The sequence below is a fragment of the Taudactylus pleione genome, unplaced genomic scaffold (genome assembly GCF_031769625.1).
Source record: "Taudactylus pleione unplaced genomic scaffold, aTauple2 ptg000089l, whole genome shotgun sequence".
NCBI lineage: Eukaryota > Metazoa > Chordata > Amphibia > Anura > Myobatrachidae > Taudactylus > Taudactylus pleione.
Window position 1 is genome coordinate 15,730,376 of NW_028284491.1, and position 20,073 is coordinate 15,750,448.

Consider the following 20,073-nt stretch of genomic DNA (forward strand, 5'->3'; position numbering starts at 1 on the left):
CGGATAAGCCACCGCCAGGCGTCTCTGCGGCTGGTATCTTTTGCCAGGTTGTTTCCACGCCTCCTCTAAATGGTCCACCAACTGACCCGAAAGAGGAAAGACTGTGGCATCGCCCTTCACATCTTTGAAAAAGGCATACTTAGATTTAGCCGCTGGGGGAACTTCGTCCTCAATCACCAAGGCTGTGCGGACCGCCCGAATAAGTCCAGGAATATATACTTTGGACTTAGCATCAGCGTCCTTAGTATGGAGAGGTTCCTGATCGTAAGGATCTAGAATCTCCCCATCATCAGACGTCCCTTCGTCATCCTCATAAGGAGCGGACAGAGACGCCACCGGCCTTTTATGAGACCGCATCACAGACTCCCCTTGCAACACATCCGACAAGTGCTGTACAGAACTCGTCAGGGAGTTAACCCACGCTGGCTCCTGAGAACCCGGGAGCGGGGAAATAGGGAGACTGTGGGGTACCACCAATTGTCGTGGGAACCCCTGCATGGGTGACGACACCACAGACTGCTGGGACAAACCCATCGGAGTAAACGCGGGCTGCGGAGCTAACTGGCCCACTAAAGCTGTTAACGCCTGAGCGAAACAAGCCCAGGGCGGCTCCTGTACCGGTGCTGTAACCGTAATAGGCCGCGCCATGGACAAACACTGCCGGCAAAGGCCCTCCGCGCTACCCTCCCCCTCCGCTAACGGTACTTTGCACGTGGTACACTGTAGCCGGAGGGGAAAATCACTTTCAGACATGATGGCACCACGTATGTGACCTCTCTCACCAATTAAGTATTAAATAGGCGAGAGACCACCCTGCAGCACCGCACGGGCTTTAGCAGATAGAACAGGGACAGTAATAAAGCTGACAGTTTAGAGAAGAAAAGATTACAGGCAGCAGCGCTAGCACAGTCACATACAATGCAGAAAAATAACAATTCCTGCACTAACAGCGCTGATCACTCAACTACACAGACACAGGGCCTGGTAGGACACAGCGCTGCATACACAGACCTGACCACAGCGGAGGAGAGGTATGCGGGGGGACCCAGACCACGATGCTTCCGTCCAGCGCTTCCAGCAGCGTTCACCATGCGTTCTGGAGAAGATGGCCACCGAGGAGCAGAGAGGAGGCTGGCCTGGGGGAGGAGCGCTGCCACAGGACCAGTCGGCAGCATGCAGAGAGGGCTGTGTGCAGCGGGGGAGGCGCCGGCTGTGAGACAGGGAAGGCGCGCTCCCCTGGCATGCATTTAACCCCTGGGACGCCGCAGCGCTACCGCTCTGCTGCGGTCCGCTGTCCCAGGGGGTAGTGGAAGCGCAGGTTGGTCGCCTGGCTCCACGCTGCAGCCAGTCCCCAGGGAGCCCCCTGCCTGGGGACTTAGGACCATGTGATCAGCGGGGACCCACCGCGGGACCCCGCTGCTTACCTCTGTCCCCCTTGAATCCGGCCATGGTCCGGAGCATCTGGGGTCACCGCTAGCTGTGACCCCAGACGCCCACCAGCATCCCCGGATCAGTACCGGCGTTCTGGTACCGGCGGGGTGTAGGGAAGACAGCATGGACGTCAGGACTGACTGTCCATGCTGTTCATCCAGTTGTGCAGCCACAGCTGCATGAAGAATAAGCTTCAGGGGCTCTTCTAGCCCCCACTCCAACAGGTGCACCCGACTCCGGCCGGGCACCAAACTAAACTGAGGTGCCTTGGCCCGGGGGCGGGGTATAGGAGGGGGACCTAGTGCATCCTGGGAGGCTGAAAGCTTAACTCTTTGGTGCCCTGCGACTGACGTCACACCTATACCCCAAGGTATCCTGTGGATACCCTATGGACCCTGAAGTAGAAACAACAATTGTATCCATTTATTTTCTATTACAACTTGATTCAGTCTGCTTGGAGATGGATAAATGTAAGCACACATGTTGTATTATATAGAATGCAATTATGTTATGTAACCTCAGACCATACAATCCCTATGTGTGATACCTAGACAATGTATAAAGAGAGTTTTACTTGTGATACAAATAAAGTACGCCTGTGCAATACTTTTTTTTTTGACTCTGCACTATTTTAACAAAGCGGACTCCTCATGCGAGATAGTCCTACAAACATCATTGCTGTGTATACACCAGGGAACCAGACTCTCATAATAAAATATTCAACCTACATCCATACCATGCTGGATATGCCCAATCATCTGATCTTGGAAGCTATACAGTATTGGGCCTGTTTAGTACTTGAATGGGAGACCACCTGTGAATACCAGGTGCTGTAGGTAATTCCAGAGAAGAGTTGGACTGGGATAAAATGTGTAACACAGCATAGTGTTTATGTTGAATCTAAGTCTGATAATCACCGGGTTATTATGGATACCATTACCCTACACTCAATATTTAAAGTTATAGATACGGTTTTTGAATCTCATCAATAATTTGTAGGAATTTGATGGCTCAGAATATTTTCGCCATACCCACTTACTTGCTAAGGAGATCTGTTTTATTATAATTTAATAAAAATGTAAAGTTATTTTTTATATATTTGGATTAAAGAGTGCCCCAGTGACAAACCCTTCTTGTTCTCTTTTTCTTGGGAGCACCACCAACACAGTGCTATGATACAAATTAAGTATTGAGAATCTATGGTTGGTTTATAACAATTCGACACAAAATATGAAAAAGTTCTGTGCGGTACCCTCCCTGTTTGTTTGAGGGAAGGGATAACTGCCTGGCCGCTTGTGAAGTTCTAGCAGTTCATTAGTGACCCCAACTCACGCTTACAATTCCCTAAAAGATTTGAAATATGAGCCAAATGGAAAACATTATTCAAAAAATCCACTAACAATATATCTAGTGTGCATGTTAAATGTTTTTCAAAAAATTCAGATGTGACCCAACACAAAATGAAACAAAACTTTATTTTTTTTAAACAGGAAAAAAAAAATAATATTTTCCAGATCCAACTTTACTGATCTTAACTTCAGTCTAAATCAAAATAGTAACATGTTAAATTTTTAAAGATTATTTTTTCGTATCAAACAACTGTACTTCCAACATGGTACTAATAATTGACTTCTACCATGGTTCAAATGTTCCACCACAGTTGGAATGTTTTTCATCTGATATGACAGACTATAAAACTTTACATTGGCATGCCCTGGGATGGGTTGAATACTGCCCTAAATAAGTGTACAAGTTTGTTGTGTGGTGTCATAAAGGTGCTTTAAACTGCTGTACACACCTGTTATGAAGTAATAAAATGAATAGAAAACATTTCCCCGTCATGGGGGTTTTGTAACCTATCGATTAGAATGTGCGATTTTCACAGTAGGAAGTGCAGGTGCAAGGCACAAACAGCTTCCCATGCTTAACCAACATAACCTACAGAGAGAATTCTGTATCTACAACAATATCTGTTTGGTCCTTACACAAGCTACTTATGAATTTCCAGTAACAAGTGCAAAACAAGAAGGCTTTTATGTATTCTATTACAATTCGATTTTTCTTGATCTACAAAAATGTTTCAATTGTAAAACATATAGGGGAGGAATTGAATTATAAGATGGCCAACAGAACGGTTGGTTGGCAAAAGCACTTTTTTGGCCAGAGACATAGCTAATTTTCCCCACTTCTCTCACATCCCACTGATGTGCGCAGGAAAATTAGTGATGTTACTATTTTCTACTGTGATGTGCACAGCCGAACATTGTGGATAATTCAATCTCACTATTTTTCAATGCATAATTTGGACTATGGTCCACTCAGTAAACATTACGTTCAATACAATCACTGATCAAAAAAAAACAATATGCATCAGTAAAAGTACTTGTTGACTGGCTTACATAAACCACTGAGGACATGGATATGATGTAAGATTAGCTGCGCAAGGCTATTATTTACAAGCTCCAAGACTACAATGCAAACGAACACAAGACGGGCTACTGGAAGTAAGGTTACAGATATGTGGCTTAGTTGATATCAATTAACTCCCTCAAAAAGTAACACCATAAACTGATGCACAAAGTTACTTATATTTGTGTAAATCTGGATGTCATCTAATGAATATTTTTTGGTAATTAAAAGGAACACAACTGCAGCCACTTTATTTAACAAACATTTAAATAATGATTGTGTATTAACACATTTATGAAGGGCATTGCTCTTTGAATGCATACAACATTAGCACTTCAAGCTTACAACTGCTCTAAACTTTAGCATGACCCTTTGATCAGCTCATTCACTGGCATGCAATGGGCTTGGGTTCTTCGGAGAAACTTAAAGATCTTCAATAATGAAAAGCAAAGCCTGGTAAAGCATTTGTTCTCCCTCTGAAACAAACATTACTTAACACTAAACTAAAAGTTTGAATAACAGCAACTGAAAGTACCAGAGGAAGATCAACCTGGTCCTCATATACATCCGTAAAGTGCAAGGATCTAAAATAGAAAAAAAAAAAAAAAAACACACAATATAAATACAAACATACATACAATGTGTTTTATGCAGTCAAGACAGATTTTTGCACAACAGGCAAAAGAATAAATAATACACTCCAGCTAATAAAAGGATTAGCAAATGATGGTTACACACTGAGGTAGATTTATAAAATTGTCTTTGATACAGAATTATTTTCAGACAGTCTTCAGGGAAATTTAGCTGACTACTTAATAGGTGCCTACACACTAGACAAATCGCAAACGATGCAATGTCGTCAACAACTTCCCTTGAACTCTCCCCGGCACTCCACGACACAATATGGTGCTTAAAAGTCTTGCCTTATACAACATCAAAAGCTCAGATGGTATGCTGGGATATTTATGCAGTATAATACTTTCTGCTGCACAGAACTTGTCAGAGAATTAACCCACGCAGGCTCCTGAGAGACCTGAGGAGGGGAAATAGGGAGACTATGGGGTACCATAAGTTGTCTCGGGAACCCCTGCATGGGTGACACCACTGACTGCTGGGACAATCCCATCTGAGGGAAAGCAGGTTGCAGAGCTAACTGGCCCACTAGGGTTGTAAGCGCTTTAGCAAAACAAGCCCAGGGCGGTACCTGAACCGAAGCAGTGACAGTAATTGGCCGCGTCCATAAAAAACACGGTTGACATAGCCCCTCCGCGCTACCCTCCCCCTCCGTTATAGGTACCTTACACGTAGTACACACAAGCCGGAGAGGAAAATCACTCTCAGACATGATGGCAAGTATGTGACCCCTCTCACTGATACACGTTAGTACAGTGGTAGAACCGCAGTGCAATTACTCACCGCAAGGGCTTTAGCAGAAGAAGAGCAGGGACAGTGAAAAGGCTGACAGTAGAAAGTTGGAATAGACAGCACACGCTAGCAGCAGTCACATACAATGCAAAGAAATCAATCCCTGCACTATCATCGCTGATCCTCAACTATGCAGACACAGGGCCTGGTAGGACACAGCGCTGCATACACAGACATGTTCCAACGGAGGAGAGGTATGCCGGGGGACCCAGACCACGATGCCACCGATCAGCAGCGTCCACCATGCTTTCTTGTAAAGATGGCCACCGAGGAGCAGAGAGGAGGCCGGCCTGGGGGAGGAACGCTGCCACAGGGCCAATCGGCAAGTACAGAGAGGCTGTGTGCAGCGGGGGAGGCGCCGGCTGTGTACAGGGAAGGCGCGCTCCCCTGGCATGCAATTGACCCCTGGGACGCCGCAGCGCTACCGCTCAGCTGCGGTCCGCTGTCCCAGGGGGGTAGTGGAAGCGCAGGTCTGTAACCTGGCTCCACGCTGCAGCCAGTCCCCAGGAAGCCCCCTGCCTGGGGACTCCGGAGCATGTTCCAGCAGGGACCCACCGCGGGACCCCGCTGCTTACCTGCTGTCCCCCATGGTCCCAAACATCTGGGGTCACCGCTAGCTGTGACCCCAGATGCCTACCAGCATCCCCGGGTCAGTACCAGCGTTCTGGTACCGGCGGGGGTTTAGGGAAGACAGCATGGACGTCAAGGATGACTGTCCATGCTGTACTTCCAGATGGGCAGCCACAGCTGCCTTGAAGAAAACTTCAGGGGCTATCCTTAACCCCCCTCTCAATAGGTGCATCCAACTCCGAGCCGGGCACCAACGAAACTGGGATGCCTTGGCTCGGGGGCGGGGTATAGGATGGGGACCCTAGTGCATCCTGGGAGGCTGAAAATATGAGAAATGGTAAGAACTTACCCTTGTTATCTCTATTTCTACGAAGTCCATAGGGTTCCACAGGATACCTTGGGGTATAGGTGTGACGTCAGTCATCGGGCACCATAGAGTTAAGCTTTCAGCCTCCCAGGATGCACTAGGGTCCCCCTCCTATACCCCGCCCCCGAGCCAAGGCATCTCAGTTACGTACTAAGCCAGAGGCCGGAGGAGGAGAAGGAAGAGAGAGAAAAAAAGATCTGGACACACACAAGAATCACATTCTCACCAGAGGGAGACGGAAAAACCGGTGACCAGAGCAAAGCCCATCTGCAGCACAGGTGCGACAGGGCGGGAGTCCTGTTGAACCCTATGGACTTCGTAGAAAGAGAGATAACAAGGGTAAGTTCTTACCATATCATATTTTCTACTTCAGGGTCCATAGGGTATCCACAGGATACCTTGGGGATGTCCCAAAGCAGTATCCTTTAAGGGTGGGGACGCTCCTGTGCCGAAAGGAGAATCCGCCGCCCGAAGGAAGCATCCTGAGAGGCGAAGGTGTCAAACCTGTAATACCTCACCAAGGTATGGACAGAGGACCACGTAGCAGCCTTGCAGATTTGGACTACAGAGGCACCACGTCGAGCTGCCCACGAAGGACCCACAGACCTAGTGGAATGAGCCTTCACAGAAAGAGGAACCGGCAGGCCTTCATGAAGATAAGCTTCAGAAATAGCCATACGGATCCAGGCTGCCAAAGTTTGCTTTGAAGCAGGCCAACCCTTTTTACGGAAGCCATAGAGGACAAACAAGGCGTCCGACTTCCTAAACGAAGAAGTGCGGTCAACATAAGTCCTTAAGGCCCGCACAACATCCAAAGTGGCCTCACCCACTGAAAGACCAGGTGAGTTAAAGGCCGGAACAACGATTTCCTCGTTAACATGAAACTGGGAAACAACTTTGGGAAGAAACTCGGGCCGAGTGCGGAGCACTGCCCTGTTCCCATGAAAAACCAAGAAAGGGGGTCTACAAGAAAGAGCCCCTAAATCAGAAACACGTCTGGCCGAAGTAATAGCCAGAAGGAAAACAGTCTTAGCTGTTAGCCATTTAAGATCCACTGATTCCAGTGGCTCAAACGGCAGCCCCTGGAGAGCCCTCAGGACCACAGCCAAATCCCAAGGCGCCACAGGTGGAACAAAGGGCGGCTGAATGCGGAGAACACCTTGCATAAAGGTGCGCACATCCGGGATTGTAGCAATCCTACGGTGAAAATAGACAGACAGGGCCGAAACTTGTACCTTCAAAGAAGCAAGGCAAAGCCCATGATCTAGTCCCGCTTGTAGGAAGGCGAGTATCCGAGACAGACGAAATTCCCTCAGTGCATAACCTCTCGGTCGACACCACTGGAAGGACGTATGCCACACGCGATGGTATATCCTCGCGGAAGACGGCTTTCGAGCTCGTAACATGGTACGCACCAAAGAGCTGGAAAAACCCCTGGACCTCAGCATGGCCGTCTCAACAGCCACGCCGTCAAAGACAGCCGAGTCAGGTCCGGGTGAAGACAGGGACCCTGTGACAGAAGGTCCGGTCGTAGCGGCAACCGCAGAGGACTGTCCACGGACAGACCTTGAAGGCCTGAGAACCAGTGCCGTCTGGGCCACGCGGGAGCTATCAACAGGAGCATCCCTCCTTCCTGTTTAAATTTCCGGATTACCCGTGGAAGAAGGGAAATCGGAGGAAACCGGTATGCGAAACGGAACGTCCACCGGACGGACTAAGCATCCACCAGAGACGCCCCTTCGTCTCTTGTGCGAGACCCGTACACCGGCAACTTGTTGTTGTGCCGTGACGCCATGAGGCCGATCTCTGGAAGACCCCATCTGTCCACCAGCAGTTGAAAAACGTCCGGGTGCCGGGACCATTCCCCCGGATGAACGCCCTGGCGACTTAGAAAGTTCGCTTCCCAATTTAGCACTCCCGGAATGAAGACCGCTGATATGGCTGGAAGATTGCGCTCCGCCCATACCAGGATCCGAGAGACCTCCACGAGAGCCGCCCGACTTCGGGTTCCTCCTTGCCTGTTTATGTAGGCCACGGTGGTAGCGTTGTCCGACTGGACCTGTACCGGATGACCCTGGAGAACCCGATGTGCCTGCTGGAGAGCATTGAAGACCGCACGGAGTTCCAAGATATTGATTGGAAGCTCCGCTTCTGTCGGCGTCCACCTGCCCTGGAACAAGTGTGGACCCAAAACTGCTCCCCAGCCCCGAAGACTGGTGTCCGTTGTCAACAGGACCCAATTTGGAACCCAGAACGGACGTCCCTTGCTGAGATGGGACGTCTGTAACCACCAGGCAAGGGACAGGCGAACCTCCGGATCAGGTGCTGCAGAGGTCTGGAGTGAAACTGGGCATATTCCACCATGTCGAACATAGACACCATGGAGCCCAGTAACCTCATCGCCAAGTGTAGAGACACCCGGCGGCTGTGCAGACAACTGCGCACCCTCGACTGTAAAGCAGAGATCTTTTCCCCCGTCACGAAGATCCTTTGCTGTTCCGAGTCCAATAAGGCTCCGAGATGCAGAATCCTCCGAGACGGGATTAGAGTGGACTTCTGCCAGTTGATTAGCCAGCCGTGCCGTTGCAGTAGCGCAATGGTCAGGTCCAAGTGGCGTAGAAGGAGCTCTGGAGATCCCGCCACCAATAAAAGGTCGTCCAAGTACGGCAACATGCGGACTCCCTGCAGCCGCAGAGAAGCTGCCATGACCGCCATCACCTTAGTGAACACACGTGGTGCTGTCGCCAGGCCAAAAGGTTAAGTCCGAAACTGGAAGTGGTCGCTGCGGATTGCAAACCTGAGGAACTGTTGATGACGCAAAAGAATAGGGACATGCAGGTAAGCGTCCTGTATGTCCAATGACACCATGTAGTCCCCAGGTTCCAGCGCCAGAATGATGGACCGTAGGGTCTCCATCCGAAACTTCGGTACCCGCAAAGACTTGTTGAGAGCTTTGAGGTTGAGAATCGGATGATATGACCCATTGGGTTTCTGTACCAAAAAAAGATTTGAATAGAAACTCTGGCCCCTCTGGGAGAATGGAACAGGCACTATAACTCCAGCCTGGAGCATAGTGTGCAATACCTTCCGCAGCTCCGTAGCCTTGTTCCGGTCTGATGGTAGACCCGTGGTGAAGAATCGAGCCGGGGGGTCTGTGCCGGAAAGAGAGGGCGTACCCGTGGGAGACCACCTCCAGAACCCAAGTGTCTGTCGTAGTGACCGACCAACACTGGGCGAACTGCAGCAGGCGGCCTCCCACCTTGGGATCCCCCAAAGGGAGGCCCGGACCGTCAGGCCGAAGGCTTGTCATCTGGCTTAGGGGCCGGACGTCTGGTACTCCATGCCTGCTTCCGGGGCTTGGCCGATTTCTTAGGACCAGCCTGTCGAGGAAAAGACTGTGGTTTGGGCCTGCCCTGGGCCCTATAAGACCGAAAGGACGATGGTCCAGAACCAGATGGAGCAGCGGCCGACGGGAGACAAGCCGATTTGGCTGCCGCCAGCGTGGCCACAATCTTGTCCAGATCCGGACCGAAGAGAACTTCTCCGGTAAATGGCAACGCCTCCAAACCCTTCTTGGAATCTGCATCCGCCTTCCAGGATCGCAGCCACAAGGTGCGACGAGCAGCCACCGCTGCTGAAGAAATTCTAGACACCAGAGTACTAATGTCTAAGGCCGCCTCGTTGATATAAGTGGCCGAATCACGGAGATTACCAATTAACTCCGCCTGTTCGGCCGGACAGTCGGAATCAAAAGACGCCTCTAATGAATCCGCCCAGCGCTCCATCGATATGGCAACCCAGCAAATGGCCATAGCCGGCCGTGCTGCCCCCCTTGCAAGGGAATAAGCGGACTTCAGGCAGATCTCCACCTTGCGGTCCGTAGCATCCTTAAGGGAGGACATGGATGGCATCTTCAATGTGGCGCTACGGACAAGACGGGTCACGTGAGAATCCACCTGTGGAGGGGATTCCCACTTTGCAAAATAATTATCCACGAACGGATAAGCCACTGCCAGGCGCCTCTGCGGCTGGTATCTTTTGCCAGGCTGTTTCCTCGCCTCCTCTAAATGGTCCACTAACTGACCCGAAAGAGGATAGACTGTGGCATCGCCCTTCACATCTTTAAAAAAGGCATACTTGGATTTAGCCGCTGGGGGAACTTCGTCCTCAATCACCAAGGCTGTGCGGACTGCCCGAATAAGTCCAGGAATATATACCGTGGACTTAGCGTCAGCGTCCTTAGTATGGAGAGGTTCCTGATCGTAAGGATCCAGAATCTCCCCATCATCAGACGTCCCCTCGTCATCCTCATAAGGAGCCGACAGAGACGCCACCGGCCGTTTATGTGGCCGCATCACAGACTCCCCTTGCAACACATCCGACAAGTGCTGTACAGAACTCGTCAGGGAGTTAACCCACGCTGGCTCCTGAGAAACCGGGAGCGGGGAAATAGGGAGACTGTGGGGTACCACCAATTGTTGTGGGAAACCCTGCATGGGTGACGACACCACTGACTGCTGGGACAAACCCATCGGCGTAAACGCGGGCTGCGGAGCTAACTGGCCCACTAAGGTTGTAAGCGCCTGAGCGAAACAAGCCCAGGGCGGCTCCTGTAACGGTGCTGTAACCGTAATAGGCCGCGCCATAGACAAACACTGCCGGCAGAGGCCCTCCGCGCTGCCCTCCCCCTCCGCTAACGGTACTTTACACGTAGTACACTGTAGGCGGAGAGGAAAATCTCTTTCAGACATGATGGCACCAAGTATGTGACCCCTCTCACCAATTATATATTAAATAGGCGAGAACCACCCTGCAGCACCGCACCGCAAGGGCTTAGCAGAAAGGACAGGGACAGTAATAAATCTGACAGTTAGAAGAAAAGTTACAGGCAGCAGCGCTAGCACAGTCACATACAATGCAAAGAAAAATCAATTCTTGCACTAACAGCGCTGATCACTCAACTACGCAGACACAGGGCCTGGTAGGACACAGCGCAGCATACACAGACCTGACCCAAATCGGAGAAGAGGTAGGCGGGGGGACCCAGACCACGATGCTTCCGTCCAGCGCTTCCAGCAGCGTTCACCATGCGTTGGAAAGATGGCCGCCGAGGAGCAGAGAGGAGGCTGGCCTGGGGGAGGAGCGCTGTTACAGGACCAGTCGGCAGTGTGCAGAGAGGGCTGTGTGCAGCGGGGGAGGCGCCGGCTGTGAGACAGGGAAGGCGCGCTCCCCTGGCATGCATTTAACCCCCGGGACGCCGCAGCGCTACCGCTCTGCTGCGGTCCGCTGTCCCAGGGGGTAGTGGAAGCGCAGGTTCAGTACCTGGCTCCACGCTGCAGCCAGTCCCCAGGGAGCCCCCTGCCTGGGGACTCTGAACCATGTAACAGCGGGGACCCACTGCGGGACCCCGCTGCTTACCTGCTGTCCCCCTTGAATCCGGCCATGGTCCGGAACATCTGGGGTCACCGCTAGCTGTGACCCCAGATGCTCACCAGCATCCCCGGATCGGTACCGGCGTTCTGGTACCGGCGGGGGTGTAGGGAAGACAGCATGGACGTCAGGACTGAGTGTCCATGCTGTTCATCCAGATGTGCAGCCACAGCTGCATGAAGAAAAAGCTTCAGGGGCTCTTCTAGCCCCCACTCCAACAGGTGCACCCGACTCCGGCCGGGCACCAAACGAAACTGAGGTGCCTTGGCTCGGGGGCGGGGTATAGGAGGGGGGACCCTAGTGCATCCTGGGAGGCTGAAAGCTTAACTCTATGGTGCCCGATGACTGACGTCACGCCTATACCCCAAGGTATCCTGTGGATACCCTATGGACCCTGAAGTAGAAAAGGGTGGTTTTTTTTCGTGTTTTTTAATTATAAGTGTAAGAATGTGAAATAAAAGCCAATGTGTATATTTTGTCCTAACCACTACCAAGAAATACTCTGCATTAAATCAACCTTTCCAAAATAGCACAAAGCTGGATTCTTCTACATGTAGGTTTGCAGAATAGTCTTAACTTGAAAATAATTTTTACCACAAAGCATACTATTGTGAAAAGTAGACAGCCTACCACATGAAATGAAGGGACCTGTGTGTTTATTGATGTCAGTATGGGGGAGATCTGTGCATTAGATTCTTGAAGCTTTCTTTAGTATTGGATGTTATGTTCTGTAGATCTCCAGACAACTGCTAAGGGGGCACATAGTTTGAAAGAGGGCACTCCGCTTTCAAATCGATGGTGTCCTGTATGTGTAGGAGCCAGAATGGGTCATTGCGCTCTGGCATGATTATATCCCAATTATACTTAACATTGAAGGGGTTAAAACACAGATTAGTTGTTAGTGTCACAATGCTGCATAGATGAATCATCTAGGCAATTAGTCCATGCCAGTGAAAATCTGCATCCATTCCACTAGATACAGCCATGGACGCAGAGATGAGTGTTGTACTGATGATGGTGGGGCAAATGTGGCTGCAGCCCTATCCAATCCCTGTGCTAGGGAGGGGACATCCTGCTACATCTTACTACAACAATGAATCCTGTACAGGATTTTTTATCAAACCATAATTGGTAAATTCATGCTTAATAAAATCTCAGATTAGAAATGCAACCTCATATTCTTCACATAATAGAATAAAAAAAAAAAAAAAGCAACTGTCTCAACTCCGGTGTCAAGATAAAGGTTCAAGTTTCTTCACACCATCATTGCGATCGTTGGAATAAGAGAATTACAGGACTGCAGAGAGATCAATCACCGTAGGACAACAGTGGGATTTCTGTTCAATGCTTGTATACTTATACAGGTTGAGTCTCCGATATCCAAAATGCTTGGGACCAGGGGTATTTTGGATAACGGAATATTCCGTATTTTGGAATATTTGCATAATATCATGAAATATCTTGGGAATAGGACACAATATACACACAGAATGCATTTATGTGTTATATACACCTTATACACACAGCCTGCAGGTAATTTTATACAATATTTTCAATAATTTTGTGGCTCAAACAAAGTTTGTATACATACATAAAATTCAGTTATGTTTCATATACACCCTATATACACAGCCTGAAGGTAATTCTATACAATATTTTTAATAATTTGTGCCTTAGACAAAATTTGTGTACATTGAACCACCAAAAATCAAAAGTTTAATTATTCCAGTCAAGCCAAAAATATTCCGTATTTCGGAATATTTTGATATGGGAGACTCAACCTGTATTTATACTTACAGGTCATCTGAATATCATTGCAGCACACACTATTGTCACACATTTTATCCCTACATATTCCGGGATACCATTTGGAGTAATACTTAATCACTCAGAGGACGCGAGAGCGCTGGAACAAACCCCCATCCCCTCTATTATTGACTGTTCCCAACCACATATCCCTTTTCTCACTTGTTCCCAAAGTAGTATGTGGTGCCAGCCTCTCTCATTCCCTGCTAATCATTCAGATAGTTTGCTGAAACATTCGCTATGTGGCCAAATCAGTTTTATTTTTAAGGTCATCAGTCCCTTGCAGTCACAAAAATATTAAGAAATACACTCACCCAAATATTCAAAATACCCCAATACTCAGTCAAGACTTATCTGTAAAGAAGGAGAGACGCACGTTATTGAACTCATTAACAAGTAACATCTCTGCAATAGGGCAATTAAACGTATGGCCAATTCACCTACTGGATTTATTTTCTACTGTAAGTCAAGCCCAGTGTTTAATTACATTGTCACTGCAGCCAATTGGTGACACACGGCAGCAGACTTTGAAAAGGAAAACGTACTTCCTTCCCCTCCCCCACATACAGAAAACGCAACCACATGATTTTTTTTGTTCTCCGGTAATCACAGCCAGGAGAATTCTTACATAGAAAGGGATAGGAAAAGTGGCGTGACTTTCTGTTAAACGTTAATGGTATGGTCTGGGCTATAGACAGACAGATATCCACATTATGCACTGCTGTGAATACACCATTGTCCTGGGAATGCAGTATAATAGAACATGTATCATAAAAGCACATAGTGGTGATCCTGTTTATATGCACTAAATTACTGCACTTCTACATATGATAGTGTCTATAACTTATTTTTATTGCCAGGAGGGCGAGTCTTGATGTAGTACAGTAGTTTCAAACCAAGCACCATGTTCATCCATGTTCCTGCTCTACCAGGTAAATGACCCTCTATTATAGTAACAATGTACGGTCTGGAACATAAGAGAGGCCCTCAGGCAGTGGAGCCTACTAGTATACAATTCTAGTGGGCAGCACAGACTGTGTAATGGTTCGCGTTACTGCCTCACAGCACTGAGGTCGTGGGATTTCAATTCCCACCACGGCTTTAACTGTGTAGAGTTTGTATATTCTCCCTGTTCTTGCGTGGGTTTCCTCCGGATACTCCGATTTCCTCCCACACTCCAAAAATATACTGGTAGGTTAATTGGCTCCCAACACAAATCAACCCTGTGTGTATGTGTGTGTGAGCATGTGATAGGGAACATAGATTGTGAGCTCCACTGGGGCAGGGACTGATGTGAGAGGCCAAATATTCTCTGTAAAGCGCTGCAGAATATGTGTGCGCTATATAAATAACTGGTAATATATAAATAGTGACACACACATTATAGACATGGGTATAAAGGAGAGCACTCACTAGACTTCTTTAATGATATGCCAAAAATTTTAAAAAGTTGAATTAGTTCACAGAGCAAATATATTGTCCACATAGTCGACGTTTCGGCTCACAAAAGGGCCTTTGTCAAAACAGGTAAAGCAACCCTCCAACCATCACAGACACAGGAACTTGTGTGCAAAAAAAGGAGAACTATTTATACTAACTCCCCATATCTATGTGGCTCCCATGTCAGACAACAACCGTCATTTATTGGTAAGTGTTTAATATAATATACTCAAAGAGCCCTATATAGTAGATTATGCCCATGGTTGATAGGGATGATATAGGCGGTAGTTTATGCGACGTCCCACGTGGGAGCCACTTAGATATGGGGAGTTGGTATTAATAGTTCTCCATTTTTGCACACAAGTTCGTGTGTTTCTGTGATGGTTGGAGGGTTTTACCTGTCGTGACAAAGGCTCATGTGAGCTGAAACGTCAACTATGTGGACTATGGCCCTCATTCAGAGCCACTCGCTAGCGGCAGTACGCTCGTTCCGAGCGATGTTCGCACATCTGCGCATGCGTACGGATCGTTATACGCATGCGCGAATCAGTCAGTGCGGGCGAAATTCATGTGCTCGCAATATAGCGAATGCCTGCTATTTTGAGTGACAGAATGAGGCGTATGTGGGTGGTAACAGGGGAAGGTGCTTGAAAACGGGGAGTGGAGATCAGAACGCAGGCGTGCTTAAAGGTCAAAACGGGCGTTTTATGGGTGTGCATAATTAATACTGCAGCGTCATTGACCACGTCACTGGGTTATTTTATAGCCAGAACTGCTCGCAAGATTGTGGTAGCAAAAACCAACCACAAGAATAGCGAGCAGTTCATACGCTGGTCGATGTACTCGATTAATCTAATAAATAGCGGACATGACGTATGGTGCGAGCGGCCAGGGGGCGTTTTTAACAAATAAACGAGCGTATGTTTTGCTCGCTCATTCAGACTTAGAGGTGTGAACAGACAGCAATTTGCGAACGGATCATTTGAATAGCCACCCCTTGTTTTTGAACGAACGTCCGCAAATAGCGAACGGCTCTGAATCAGGCCCTATATATTTGTTCTATATGAACTAATTCATTATATGCCAAAAAATTCTAAAAAGTTTTAAAATAGTATGTATGTATATACACACACAAATAGATTTCTTTTTTTTTTAAATGTGCTTATGTTAAATCCCTTTCTCCAAAGCTTATAGGGGACACCAATAGATTTGGGTATAGAGTGTAGTGGTATGAACTTGGGCACTGTTAATTTACCAGCAGAAGCTCTAGCGCCTAACACTCAAACCCATTAGCTAGGAGTTCCAAAAGAGGAAGAGAAGAAAACAAATTGCTCTTGATATAGAAAAATCCTAACAAGGATAACCGGGATAGGAATAAAACAATGAACAAGAAAAGAGACAGAGCATAAAAGGACAAAGTGTGTCCACCAAAGGACTCTGGAATAATAATAATAATAATAATAATAAAAAAAAAAAAAACTACACGAAGTTGAAGTGCGCATCAACGTCTGCAAATTTGAACACAAAAGTATTGAGACTGTAAAATTTAGTGAAGATATGTGCCAAAGGCCATGTGGTCACTCGCCACAGCTGCTCAGCAGACACACCAGGCCGCACCACCCGAGAGGTGACCAATGAACCCTCACATCAGTAAGTCTGGCAAATTACCAAAATAATCCACCTAGTACTAGTCTGTTTGGACACAGGCCAACCTAATTTGTTGATATCATTAAGGACCAACACATCATCCATCTTGCGCAAGTTCCAGATCCTATGGACATTGGTTCTCAATGTCTTACCAAAGTCCACAGTACAGAGAGCCTCGTTCTCTAAAAACTTAGCCCCGTTAATTTCACATGGGTGAAAAAGGGTGGTGGCCTCTGGTATTAACGTCTGAGGCTATTCAATTCACCCACATTTTCATCACGCCTGTTAAATTAACGTGTCAACTGGTTTTAACACAAAGAAACCAGTGATCCGTTCATGGACCTCCAGGCTACCTTCAGGGCTAATTGCATAGCCCCGGGGGATCTATTAGCCCGCAAGGGGGTGGTCTTAGACCTGAACCTTAAAAGAGCTGAGTTTTAAACCCCCTTCAAGAAACAAGGTAACCAGTCCAAGTGAAAAGAGGTGGTAGGAAACCCTTTGCAGGCTGGATTTCCTGACACAGAAACCAACCGTGAGCATCAAATTCTAGCCTGCTCCGAGAAAATGAGCCTGCAGCATGGACAGGGAGTTCGCCTTGATCAGCATATTGTCCAGGTAAGGGATGATGTTCATCCCAACTAAATCTGAGAAGGGAAGCCATCACTGACAAGTACTTTGTGAACACATTTGGTGCTATGGTCAGGCTCGAAATAGCTATGACAGAATTGAAAATCTGAAGAGACACAGATATCCCTTCCAGAGTGGAACATCCAAATATGCATCCTTGATGTCCTTTGACACCATGAACTTGTACTGTTGCATGCCATTAATGCCTGATCTCAAAGCCTCTATCTAGAATCTGTCCACCATCAGCATTTAGGGATTTCTGGTTCACAAAAGCTCAACAAGAATGTTCCGGTTTGACGAGGAAGCAATAGGAGTAAAATTAGAATTATTTTTACTGTTTGAGGATTGGACTGAATACTACTGCTGAAAGAAGGGACTGAGTGACTTTTTTTTACTGGATATAAATAAGGACGGGAGCTTCAAGGAGATCTCCCATCTTACGATGCCTCGCACCCTAGCATCGGTGGTAGAATTGTAACACACTGGGCCAAGAATAGAAGCAGACGGCCTCTCACCACAGTAGTACACTGGAGGGCCGCCTTTCTATCAAAGAACTTCGGAGCTGGACACCTAGATGCTCACACCATAACTTCCTGCAGCCCTTCACGAGGAGTGGCGTACTGACCCTAGGAGGACTGACTGCTTGCCTTCCTGTAGGGAAGAGCGAAACCTAGGACCATTTGGACAAGGGGCATTAACAGTAACCTAACAGCATATGGAAGGGACTCTAAAAGTAGGCTTAGAGTCACCATCTGCCTCCCAAGAATGAAGCCACAGGGCCCAGCGTGTCAAGACTGAAATTCTAGCTTCATTTAGTCCCATATCAATTGCACTTGTCCCAGATACTTATTAGCCTCATATATATCCTCCAGCAAGGTAAGTAAATCAGATTTGATAGATTTAAACTAGTCTTTAGGGTCTGCCTGATAGCACAGGCACTATATTATCTACTACTATCAGCTTCCTGTTGGAAACCTCACCTGGACATGAAGAAACCTAAAAGGTTACAGCTTTCCGCCACCTTACATTGCTTCTGGTGGGAAAACGGAGGGTCACACTTCTCCAGTCTGGAAAACTCCCAGAAACTGGCATTTCTGGAGTCTAGATGTCGTGGTGATAGTAGTGACAATTCTATCTAAGGAAGACTACACCAAAACCATACGCTGCACAAACAGTAAGGTGATATGAATGTGCCCTACAAACTAATTCAGTCCTAGGCTTCTACATTAGCTACCACCATTCAGATTGGGAGCGTAGTTGGTAAAGCATACTGTGTGAGCAGGAGGGAGTAGTAATGCAGGTGGCGAGGACTAAAAGGGGTGTGTAGAAGGAAAGGTTGAAAAAGTCCACAACTTGCTTTTGCAAATATCAGGACTCTCTTCTGTCACTTGGGGCTCAATTAGCGCACACACACACAGCGCGAGTTAAGTGCGGGCTGTATGCCACTTACAGTATTGGATTCTCAGATTCTTAGTTCACAGCACAAGGGACTGGGCACAAAACTTTGCAAATTCAGGGTGAAATCAGGCAGCAGGAGGGGGGGGGTGAATTGCGGTGCCATTGCAACTCACGCTATGCGGCTAACTGTATTGATTCCTTTGAATTCATATACAGATGGAAACCACCTTTACAGGTTTTATCAAATTGTAATGGAACGACAGCTACTGCTGGAATTGTTGGAGACAGACAAGTTCACTGCGATAAATAGGAGTAGACAAAACAATAAAAGCAGAGCTAAAGTTTCCTCTATACACAACTAGTGGTATTTCTATTTACAGACAGTTACTGATACTTACTCATTTGCCATGGCAGCACATAAGGAAGAGATTTTGGAGCACGTAAATTAGAACCAAGACTATTTTTCGGATCCATTAAAGTGCCAAACCTAGAACTGTAAGATAAAACAGAAAAGGTAAGCTATATATTACACAGACCACTCTTTTTTACATTTGAAGACGTCATCCCTGAAATAAATGATCTAATGGAGAATTGACAGTTTTGTTTTACAACTTAACTATGCATTATTAATATTCCAAGCAATCAGAAATAAGAGCGAACTGGAAAAAATGAGAAATTTAAAAATTACCCCTCTTACAAACATGTAAAAAAATAAAAAAAAATCAAAGTTATGGTAGACTTACCTAGATAACTCCTTTTCTTCAAGGTCCATAGGGTCCACAGGGATACCATAGGAATATTATGGTTGGAGAGACCAGGCACCAAATAGTTAAAACTTCAGTTCCCAGGATGCCTCGGGTCTCCTCCACATATACCACACCCCTAGCCATAGGACTTCAGTTTAGTTAACAAGCCTAAAGGCAGGAAAGAGGAGAAGGAAGAGCAATTGTACACCAGAAACATTCTTACCCAAGATGAGGAAATCTGTGACTGAAACAAAACAAAAAAATTACCCATGCAGCCAGGTGAGTCAAGGTGGGTGCCCTGTGGACCTTGAAGAAAAGGAGTTATCTAGGTAAGTCTACCATTACTCTGATTTTCTTCTTCGGGGTCCATAGGGATCCACAGGAATACCATGGGGTTGTCCAAAAGCAGTTCCCCTAGAGTGGGAGACACTCCTGAGCAGAAAGGAGAACTCATCGCCCAAAGGAAGCATCAAAGTCAAAGAACCTAAGAAAAGTGTGGACAGAAGACCAAGTGGCTGCCTTGCACAATTGTTCCACAGAGTCACCACGACTAAATGCCTACGATGGCCCTACAGAGTAGAATGTGCTGTCACCGTGCTTGCAACAGGGAGATTAGCCTGTGTGTACACCTGAGTCATGCATAGCCATCTCGCCATAGTCTGCTTGTTAGCTGGCCATCCTAGTTTGTGAAAACCATATAATACAAAAAGAGCATTAGATTTTCTAACAAAGTCTGTACGCTTCACATACATACTGAGAGCACAAACTACATCCAGG

The 20,073-nt window shown here is 47.3% G+C and overlaps 1 protein-coding gene and 1 pseudogene across 1 annotated transcript in view; one reads left to right on the forward strand and one right to left on the reverse strand.

Moving 5' to 3' along the window:
• Positions 1-2,153: 2,153 nt before the first annotated feature.
• On the forward strand, positions 2,154-2,270 carry LOC148527400 (5S ribosomal RNA; annotated as a pseudogene).
• A 684-nt stretch (positions 2,271-2,954) lies between these two features.
• The window catches only part of LOC148527401 (gametocyte-specific factor 1-like), a 133,458-nt gene continuing 116,339 nt past the window's right edge, over positions 2,955-20,073 (reverse strand). Inside the window, exons 8-10 of the mRNA XM_088469296.1 lie at positions 18,949-19,043; positions 13,753-13,792; positions 2,955-4,424 (exon numbers count right to left, since the gene is read on the reverse strand). Coding sequence (XP_088325422.1) covers positions 13,782-13,792; positions 18,949-19,043 — 106 coding nt within the window. The 3' untranslated portion in view covers positions 2,955-4,424; positions 13,753-13,781. The remainder of the gene's footprint in view (positions 4,425-13,752; positions 13,793-18,948; positions 19,044-20,073) is intronic.